General features: G+C 40.6%; 1 protein-coding gene across 1 annotated transcript in view; it reads right to left on the reverse strand.

Annotated features, from left to right (window-relative positions):
* The window catches only part of LOC132391755 (SWI/SNF-related matrix-associated actin-dependent regulator of chromatin subfamily A member 5), a 54,122-nt gene extending 43,310 nt beyond the window's left edge, over positions 1-10,812 (reverse strand). The window contains exons 1-2 of the mRNA XM_059965332.1: positions 10,544-10,812; positions 3,177-3,260 (exon numbers count right to left, since the gene is read on the reverse strand). Coding sequence (XP_059821315.1) covers positions 3,177-3,260; positions 10,544-10,636 — 177 coding nt within the window. The 5' untranslated portion in view covers positions 10,637-10,812. The remainder of the gene's footprint in view (positions 1-3,176; positions 3,261-10,543) is intronic.
* Between the last annotated feature and the right edge of the window lie 473 nt (positions 10,813-11,285).

Genomic DNA, 11,285 nt, shown 5'->3' on the forward strand with positions numbered 1-11,285 from the left:
AGCTTTCAATAAGCTCAAGATCCTCTCAATAAACAATCCTTCTGAAATGATAGATTTATAAATAGAATTTTTTTGGGTTAAAAAAGTAAATTAAATAAATTCAGTGACAACATAACTGACCCATAGGGCTTAGGATGCTTCAAAGGAGCTCCTGCATCCAAACATCTTCAGTTATGTTTGGCCTTCAATAATAGAATTGCTATGGTAAAACCTTCCAAGAGATCAATCTATACTATTTTTATGCTTCAGCAACATTGCCCCATTCTCACAGAATGCTACTATTATTAACATATAGAATGCCCTCGATCATGATTTCACTTAAATCTGCTTATGCTACCACAAGTTAAAATAATCTGTACAATCACAATACTACAAAAAAATTACTGAATATTACAAAACTACAAAATTGAATCAGGACAAAGCCCTGCAATAAAAATGTGTCAACCTAATAAATCAGGAAAATTGCTCAACACTTGCAGAAGAAAGATGGCTGCAGCATTGGTCAACCCATTGGACTCCTCTATAGCAGATTTTCAGGCTAGTGTTCCAGACCCAACCATTTTCAGCTTATTTAAAAATACCCTTCTTGAGAAAAAAAAAATTCATACCAGTGGTACTACTGTTAGAATTCTGCATTAACAGCAACCTGGGCTCAGTCCTGACCTCAGGTGCTGTCAATTTGGAGAATGCATTTTCTCCTCAGGCCATGCTAGCTTCTTTCAAATGCTCTGGTTCCCTGCCATATTATAAATAAGTGCAGGATGATAAGTTAATCAGCTATTGTAGATTACCTCAATGTAGTGTTAAGTGTTAGGTAAAATATGGGATAAGTGGGATGAATCTAATGAAAAGCAGGAAAAATTAAGGATTGGTGTAAAACCGGGTACTTGATGGACATCAAAAAATTAGTGGACCAAAAGGCCGGTTTTTGTAACTATGCCGAATAGATTATTAGAGATGTCTTAATTGGACCATTGTCTGAAAATGAAATAAAAGGACAAAAGTTGAAAGAGAAAATCACAAATCATCTTCACACTAGCTCTTGTGATACTGAAAAATATACAATTTAAGCTAATAATTAAAATATACTGTGCACTGGGACATTTAACTATCTGGCCCACATCAGACTGCCCTGTAACCAGGATGGATTATTTGTAGTTATGGCAACAAAAAAATCCCTGAGAAAGTCACTTCCACTTATACTGCAGCATGTAAGCCTATTTGGTATTAATTATGTTTACATTTTCATACACTTGCGTAGCCACTGCAGGTGACCATATTTCCAGGTTCAGAAAACTTGTAAAGCTAACAATGAATGATGTAGACCCTTCCTCTACTGAGCATATGCGAAACATGTTTACTATTCACACTACTTTGAAACATAACATTCCAAATCACATTTGTATAATTCAACTGGCCTTCGTATGTCAGATACTAACATTCATTCCAAAGGGAACTTTGAGAGGGGTCAGGGTGAGAATATTTGAATACTACAAGCTATCATTCAAGTATAAATGGAGAAAACATTGTAATTCAGTAGAAACTTTAAATAAAAAAGGGGTTTAAGAAATCCTAAAATACCCTCACCAACGTGTTTTGTACTTCTTTTTAATATGAAGATGCAGGTGGGGGAAGGAAAGGACAGGATTTTGGTGGGAAAAATAAAGAGGGTACTATATCTGAATAACTTGAAAAAGTACAACAGACAGGAAAGCAACATAGTTCACCAGGGACCCCCACCATGCAAGTCATGTTCTCTTCTCATTGCTGCCATCAGGAATGTGGTACAGCAGTCTCAGGAACCCATACCACCAGGGTCAGGATCAGTTATTACTTCTCAACCACCTGGCTCTTGAACCAGTAGGGATAACTTCGCTTGCCCCATCACAGAACTATACCCACAACCTATGGACTCACTTTTAAATATTCTTCATTTCATGTCCTTGATATTTATTTATCATTATTTTTATTTTCTTTCATATTTACAGTCCATTGCCTTTTGCATATTGGTTGTGTGCCCACCCTATGGCATCTTTCATTGATTTTTTTATGGTTCTTGGATTTACTGAGTATACCTGCAAGAAAATCTCAGGCTTGTACATAATTGTACTTTAATAAATTTACTTTGAAAAGGCAAATGGTCCCCAAAGCTCCTCTTCCATTTACTAAGATCAAGGCTCATCCAATGGCCTGAGCTTTATTTCCCCATCAGTACCTCTAACTCTCTACTTCCTTATAAACTAAAAATGAGTTTATATTAGTCTAATATTTTAGTAACTCAACTTTTAATGATCTCTGCTATATAAAATTCTGAGGTCTCGTTATTCTCAGAGAATAAATTCCTTATTATTTCCACCTTACAAGATTGACTCAATTTTTTTTGAAACATTTACCCCTGGTTTTATACCCCTCCACACAAAAAAACATTTGCCAAGTCTCCTCTGAATATTTTCCCAGTTTGATCATTTCTCATTTTCCTAAAACAAATGTCGGCCCAACCTTTGTTCACAACATCTTCATACCATGAATTAATCTTAATTTTTTTTATTATGAACTGCCTCCAATGCAAGAATATCCATCCCAAAACAGGCAGGACAAAACTATCTGCAATGCTCCAGGTAAATCCTTTCTATTAGAGATCAATCAATCCCAATGTAATCAAAAATGACATCTGTCAAATGCTAATGTTTAGAAATCAGCTTTCCTTACCTACAAATATTGTGATAATACAAGTTAAAAGTCACTTGATTAAGTATTGCTGATAAATTGTTAATCGTGGCCAAGTGGCTAAGGCGTTGGTCTAGTGATCTGAAGGTTGCTAGTTTGAGCGTCAGCTGAGGCAGTGTGTTGTGTCCGTGAGCAAGGCACTTAACCACACATTACTCTGCAATGACACCGGTGCCAAGCTGTATCGGCCCTTGGATAACATCGATGGCACGGAGAGGGGAGACCAGCAGAATGGGCAACTGCAGGTCTTCCATACAACCCTGCCCAGGCCTCAGTCAACATCGAAATCGATGGACAGCCAAAGAAGAGAGTATCTACTATGAATTAATAATCTTCCATTAACATTAAATGCTGAAAATACTCAAAGGAAGGATTTTGAGAGGAAGAAAAAGTAAACACCAGATAATTGAATCTTGTCTGAACAGCTCTATGCTCTTTACTATATTTACCATTTTTTCTTCATAGGCAGGATCTTCCTCTTTAACCTCTGGCTTTGGCATCTTGAATGTAAATGCTTCCTCAGTACTTTCCTTCTATTAGAGAGAACATATAAGAAATGTCTGAGGACAATTTCATTGCAATACATGTGCTAGAGACAAAGCCAATGCCATTTAGAGTACTGTGCAATGGTGCATTTAAAACTGGCAAAGCAACTAAATTCTGAAGAAAAATAGTTCATAAAAATATTAATAATGCAATTGGGCTCTAAATGAAGCTCTGATGTAATGAGTGGATTTGTCAAAGTTTTTTGACCTAACCAAAATGATCGCATTGGAGTTTAACTCAGCTCTCTTCTTAATTGCTATATATCAAGTCAGTCCAAAAAGCTTCCATTGCAATGCACTGCAAATAAACAGGTTAATTATTTTCTAAACAACACACACAAAATGCTGGAGGAACCCAGCAGGTCAGGCAGCATCTATGGAAATGAATACAGTTGATGTTTTGGGCCAAGACCCATCAGCAGGACTGAAGAAAAAAAGATGAGGAGTAGACTTAAAAGGTGGGGGGAGGGGAGGGAGAAACACAAGCTGATAAGTGAAACTGTAAGTAAAGAACTGGGAAGATGATTGGTGAAAGAGATACAGGGCTGGAGAAGAGGGAATTTAATAGGAGAGGACAGAAGGCCAGAAAGATGGGGGAGGGTGGGGAGGAGCACCAGAGGGAGGTGATGGGCTGGCAGGAAAATAAGGTGAACAAGAGAAAACCTGCAGATACTGAAAATCCAAGCAAAGGTGAAAGGGAGAAGCGGATGGGGAACGGTGAGGGGGGGGGGGGCCCACTAGAAGTTCAAGAAATGCATGTCCTTGCCACCAGGCTGGAGACTACCCAGACAGAATAAGGTGCTGTACAAGGTGCTGTTGTAGCAATGTTTAGAATCTCTATTTAATTTTCACCAAAAATTAGCAAATTCTCTTGTTCTTAACCATTTTTGTTTTTGTTATCAAACATTTTCTCCACAGCTCCTTCATTTTAAATGGCAACCAGAACTAGACACAGCTTGGTGTAAATTCCACTATAATTAAATGCCCCACTAAGATGTGAGCCAGAGTGTTATGCTAGAGAAGTGAAAGAACATTATTTTTTTAAAAAGCTGAAAATCTGGGGATTGCAAAACTAGACAATATTACCTTTGGTAGAATAATGATACTCAGAGAATCAGGGCACAGATTTTGGACAACAGCAAAGCTGGAAGGTGAGTAGGGATGTGCTGATGGTGAGAAATAGTGGGTTGTAGAAAAATCTTACATAAATGTTAACAAATCGACACCGAAGGTGGGGTCAACAAGGGGGAATGATACATGGTACAAGTTATCATATGAATAGCAGAGTTTTGGACACAATGAAGCTGGTGGTATAAGGAGCTAGCCAAGAAATTGCAATCAAAAAATAAGAACAAAATGTTTAAAGTAAAGCATTATAATTTTAACAGATTAAAGGCAGTTCAAGAAGAACAATGTTATAAAACTAGTTAAAGAACAAATGCATGATTGGAAGCTCACAGGGCAAAAGAGATGTTGATCACTTTAGTACCAGTCTCAAAACACAGGCCAAGAAGGGTGGGATCATCCATCAGGGAATAATCAGTGTGGCTGGGATTAAAAGCAGGCTTCCCAATATTTAGCTAAAGGGGGTTTCTGTTCATCCAGTTAGACAAGCAGTATAATGAGATGGTTAATCATAGATTTACTAGGGCAGCACTTATGATTATGAAGAAACCCTTTCTGTACTAGTAAGAAAAGAAACTTAGCCGCAAGACTGAAAAATGCAGCATGGGAAAATGCAAACAAATAGGAGGATGTGAAGTAAGAGCAGAGGATACAAAACTGTTTTATTGAAGAAAGAAAGTCAAGAGATTTAAAGCAGGTAAATCAATGTCAAAAGGAGCAAGATCTACTAACACCATCCAGTAATACAAGGATCAGAAAAGCATGTTTGCGCCTATTAGGGAAACAATCAAAAAAGTTGAAAGTGAACACAGAGTTATCATAACAGGTAAAAGTATTGAAAAAGAAGCAAGTTCCTATCTCGGATAAAGAGGAAGTTGAAGGTATGTTTGGCTTGGGGAATAAAAAAAGCAAAAATAGCAGCACAAGAACTCCATGAATTTTCACTGTGTTGGGATAAATAAATGAAGGAGACAACACAGAACAATTAGAAAATGGCTTGTACTGGATGAGAAGCAAGGTAGGGATTGGAGCTGCATTTTCCATCCAGCAGAAATAAACCCCAAACACAAAATACTCTGCAGATGCTGGGGTCAAAGCAACATGCTGGAGCAACAAATGAACAGTCAACGTTTCCACGGATGCTACCCGACCTGCTGAGTTCTTCCAGCATGTTGCTAGAAATAAACCCTGATACTTACATTGACTTCCTAAAATATTATAGTCTCTTGACTTTGCTTATTATGTATTAATATTCTGAGAAGATTGCTTTGCTATCTCAATATGTCACCTTAAATCTATCCAAATACATACCTCACAACTGTTACTGAAATTTGTTATCAACACATATTGACAGATTAGAAATAATCTGCATTTTACAACCATCATACTGAGTACTAGCCATAACCCTGCTCTCAGCTCCAAATCAATGACACACTCAAACCTTGACATTATCTGCTTTTCAGTCAGGATTCTATAATGTAATGTACAAACACATCACCTACACAAAAGAGCTGAGAAATGACACCAGTTTCAACTTTACCTTGTGAGTTTACCTTCATTGTAACAAACAAAATATAAATTCTACCCATAAAGATTATAAAATGCAACAGGGAAAGGCTCTAAATAGATATGAGATTATTTCAATGAAGCTAAATTTAGGATAAATGGGTCAAATTCCAAACAAGAATCTAATAACATAATAAAGAATTTATATCAGGGGATTTTTCTGCAAAAAAGCAAGAAAATGGGTGGGGCTTGAACAGCAAATATAGGGAGCCACGAAAGAAGTACAGGGGCATGAGAGAGGTGGACTGGAGGAGGATACTGGCAGGGATGACGGCAGAGCAGAAATGGCTGAAGTTTCTGTGAATAGTTTACAAGGCCAGGATAGATACGTCCCTTAGAAGTAGTAGTTCTCAATGACAGAGGTAGGCAACCGTGGTTGAGAAAGGAAATTACGGACTGCATAAATGCCAAGAGCATATAAGGTAGCAAAAGTAAGTGGAAATTTGGATGAAAAGAAAGCTAAAAGGCAACTAAAAAAAAAGCTATAAGGGAAATATGAGGGCAAACTAGCTAATAATATAAAGGAGGATACCAAAAGTGTCTTTTTTTCAGTTATATAAAGACTAAAAGGGAGGTGAGAGTTGATATTGGACCACAGGAAAAAGATGCTGGTGAGGTAGTAAAGGGGGACAAAGAAATGGCAGATGAACTTAATGGGTACTTTGCATCTGTCTTCACTGTGGAAAACACTAGCAGTGTGCCAGAGTTACATGAGTGTCAGGGAGCAGGAGCGAGTGCCATTGCTATTACAAAGGAAAAAGTGCTAGGCAAACTCAAAGGTCTTAAGGAGGATGTGATGGACTACATTCCAAAGTGCTGAGAGAGGTTGTTAAAGAGATAACAGATGTATTGGTCATGATCTTTCAAGAATCAAATGATTCTAGGGATGGTCCCAGAGGACCAGAAGATTGCAAATGTCATTCTTTAAGAAGGGAGGAAGACAAAAGAAAGGAAATTATAGGCCATTTAACCTGACCTCAGTGGGTGGGAAAGTGCTGGAGTCCGTTATTAAGGATAAGGTTTCAGGTTCTTGGAGACTAATGATGAGTTGAAATAAGTCAAAATTTAGCATTGCTTCTGTAAAGGATGATTCTGGGAATGAACGTGTTAACACATGAGGAGTGTTTGGCAGATTTGAGCATGTACTCACTGGATCTCAGAAGAATTTGAGGGGAGTGGTGGTGGTGGGAGAGATCTCATTGAAACCTACCAAATGAAAGGACTAGATCAGGTGAATGTTGAATGTTTCCTATCCAGAACTAAAGAGCACAGCCTCAAAACTGAGGGGCAACCTTTTAGAACAGAAGTAAGGAGGAATTTTTTTTTATATAGCCAGTGATGAATCTGTGGAATGCTCTGCCAGACTATGTTGGAGGCCAAGACCATGGGTATGTTTAAGGCAGAAGTTGATAGCTTCCTGATTGGTCAGTGCATCAAAGGATATGGCAAGAAGCAAGTGTATGGGGTTGAGTGGGATCTGGGATCAGCCAGCTAGTAATGGCGGAGCAGACTCGATGGGCTGAATGGCCTCATTCCACTCCCATGTCTTATTAGGGTCTAGAAAGGGGCATAAGGAAGCCTTGGTGAGTAAGATTAGGAAAAACTCTCAGGTGTCCTACACTAACATGAAGAACAGGAGGATGACCAGAGTTGTGGTATGACTGATTAGGGATAATAAGGAAACAGAGGAGGTAAGGGAAGACCTAAAATAATACTTTTCTCCAGTATTTGCTAGAATGTGAAGTCAGTGTCGAACAGGCACTGTACTGGGCATGTCAGTGTTAAGAAAGAGGCAATGTTGGAACTTTCAAAAAACATTAGGATAGTTAAGTCCCCAGGTCAGACAGGATGGATATACCACAGCTTACTACAGGCAGGGAGGGAAGAGATAGCTGTGCTGTTGACAATGATCTTTGTGTTTTCACTGGTCACAAGTGTAGTACCAGAAGATAGGAAGATGATAATTGTAATTCCTCATTCAAGAAAAACTACAATGATAACCATGGGGATTATAGACCAAAAAATCTTACATCTGTGGTGAGCAAACTACTGGAAAAGATTCTCAGGGACAGGTTCTGAGCATACAGAAAAGCATAGTCTGATTAGCAACAGTCAATATGGGTTTATAAGGGGCAGGCCATGCCTCATGAGTCTGAGTGATTATTTAAAAGTGGCAAAAAAGTGATCAAGGTAGAACGTGGATGTGATAATAATAAAGGTATTCAACAAGGAAGTGGAATGGTGGGTTAGTGATGTTGATAGTGTAGAATGTTTTTGTAGGATACAACAGGACATCGACAAATGCAGTACTGGACTAAGATGTAGCAGCTGGGAGTTCAAACAGGATTCTTAAAGTGTGGTGGAACAGAGGAATCCTGGAGACAAAGTCCATAAATCCCTCAAAGATGATATGCAAGTTGATTCATTGGTTAAGGTTTATAGTGTGTTGAGCTTTAGTTGGGGAGCTCTGAATTAATGTTGCACCTCTATAAAACTCTGCTTAGATCACACCTGGAATAATGTGACCAGTTCTGGTCACCTCATTATAGGAAGAATGTGGCAGAGGAGATTTACCAGAATGCTGTCTGGATTAGAGAACCTCTAATGAGAAAAAGACTGAGTTAAGAGCTTTTCACCTTGGAGCAATGGAAAATGAGTGGGAGACTTGGCAGAGGTGTACAAAATGATGAGGCATTGAGTGGACAGTTAACACCTTTTCACAAGTGGTAATGGCTAGTATGAGGGGCCATACTTATAAGGTGATTATAAAAGAGTGGTAGTCAGAGGTAGTATTTTTTTTATTGCACAGAGCGGCAGGGTGTTGGTAGAAGCAGATATATTAGGGACACATAAAACACCCTTAGATTAAGTACATGGTTGGAAGAAAAATGAAAGGCTTCTGTGGGAGGGAGGGATTAAATTGATCTTGGAGTAGGTTAAAAGGTTGGCACAACATCACAGGCGGAAGGACCTGCACTGTGCTCTTCTATATGAAAGTGGGACATCAATGACTTCTTCAGCTGTTGACTACTGATCATGTTATTCTTTGATACCAACCCAGTATATAAACATACAGCCACTGCCAGAACTAGTTTTCCCTCAATGACTAGACAAAATATTTTAACCATAAGTTGTTTTATAGAAAGCATTATCAGATGAACTACAGCATTCTGGAGGAGATTGATGTGGATAATGATATAGAATATGCCTTTTGGAGTCAGTATAGAACTGTCAGGATGATCCAGAGAACGAAGGAAATGGTTAAACAAGTAACCATTTAGACAAGACCAACATAGTCCTATTTAGAAATAGTTATTCTGATTTAATGATAGCTACAAGGGTCTGGTAAAAGAAAATGAAATGTAATTTCCCTGGTCTGGGAACAGAGAACTGCGGCCTAAGAAGTGATTACATTCACAAAGGGAATCAAATAGTATATGCAGCAAGATTATGAACAATAATTGTGTGGAATGAAGAAATTGATCATTTCCACAAAATTGAAAGGTGGGAAAATATTAACCACAGAAGTCCAAAGAACTTTCAGTAAATGACCTCATGCTTCACCTTCATGCAGGATATTTTATCAATGCTCTGTGAATTTCATGTCAATCTAATCATTGCCATGCAAATCTCAACAGAGTTTAACTGTCTAATCACAGGATTCAGAAGTTAGAAATGTGGAATAAGAGCAATTGAGGCATCGTGATAAAATATATTGTATGGAAACAAACTGCAAAGAGAATAAAAGACGCGTGGGGAGTAACGTGAAATGATGTACGAAGCGTGTGAAGCATAGTACAGATGCTTCTGGGCTACATGTTGCTCGGAACAGGCCATTTATCAGAACGAGACAATCAAGAAGCTCGTTAAGCTGTCGGGATAGTGAACGACTCTGGTTCCTTTGTCTACGTTTTTAGCCTAACTGCTCCCATTCACTCATTGACCAGGTTTACACTAGTTTCTCTCTCCTCGTAAGAGACTTCCCCTATTTCATTAAATTTCTCTCTCCACTTCTCAATTCTGACGAAGAGATTTCGACCTCAAGAGTCAATTCTGTTTTACTTTTCACAGATGCGGCACGATCTGCTGAACGTTTCACTCATTCGCTTATCTCATTCAGACTTCCAGCATCTGCGGTTGTTTTCATTTTCAAACAAAGGAGGGAAAGCGCGGAGTGGAGCATGCGCCTGCGCTACCACCGCCATCCGGCCTTCCGCGGGGACCTGGTCGTTTCCCTGCTCCCCTCCTCCCAGGGGAAAGGGGTGAGGATGGCTAAGGAGACCGGGTGGTGGGTGGTACTGTTCGACGAGAGGGTTGGGGGCGATGGTGGTGGGAAGTAGCAGCAGAAGTTGGGTGGTCCGAGGGAACAGACCAGCGGGAGAAGCCAGTAAATGTCGTCGGGTCTCCCCTGTCTTATGTGGCCGCCCGCTCCTGGCGGAACAAAACCGGCAGCAAACAGGCTCGGAGTGGGATCGGACTGACGGCTGAGCCGACAGGCGGGACACCCCAGCTCCTCCCCGGAGACGTCCCTCCCGGCCCCGCACCAGACACCGGCGACTATCCCCACCCCAGTCGCTTACCTTGTCCTCGCCTCCCTCCGCGGGCGGTGAGCCCGCCGTATCTCCCTGGCCTTCAGTCGGGCATGAGTTCGACTTCTCCTCGACTTCAGACATTTTGTTTTAAAATCCTCCTGTTTTCCACTCTCTCTCGCTGGTCGGGCAAATCGAAGGCTGTGGACGGAATGATCGGGCCGGACGCCGCCGCCGCCACTCGGTTACTCTTTCCCCGGCTCTCCCTCGCCGGCTTCAACCGCCGGCCGACTCTCGCGTGAACTCGCCCACTACGTTCTCGCGAGTACTGGCTGTGATCGGTGCTCAGTGACGTCGGAGCCCGGAGTGGGAGGAGGAGGCGGCGGCGGCGTTGATGTGGATTGAGGGGAGGAGGTGGCAGTGGGCTGAGAGCGAAAATAAATCGGCTAGGATCAAACGGCAAACAAATTCGACGAGCCGAAAGGGCTAGCTCTGATCTTGTCTGATGGCTTTAAGCGTTTGGAAACCGGCAGAGGAGGTGCCAAGATGGCGGTGGCATAATGTGGAAAATATTAACTTCATTGTTTCCACCTAAAGATTGTTTCCCTTCAGTAGAAGTACTACTTCGTGATATTTCGGCCTGATTTGGACAAGAGGTGGAAGGGACTTACTGGGGTGGGAAAAAGTGGTGACGCGGTGCGGGTTTGGGGAAGGGATCTGTTGGTGAAACAGTGTCACCAGCAAAGGATTAGGAGGGCAAGGAGGACGCAGTGATGATGATTGAAGGTGCCAC

Source organism: Hypanus sabinus, chromosome 3 (assembly GCF_030144855.1).
Source record: "Hypanus sabinus isolate sHypSab1 chromosome 3, sHypSab1.hap1, whole genome shotgun sequence".
Classification (NCBI taxonomy): domain Eukaryota; kingdom Metazoa; phylum Chordata; class Chondrichthyes; order Myliobatiformes; family Dasyatidae; genus Hypanus; species Hypanus sabinus.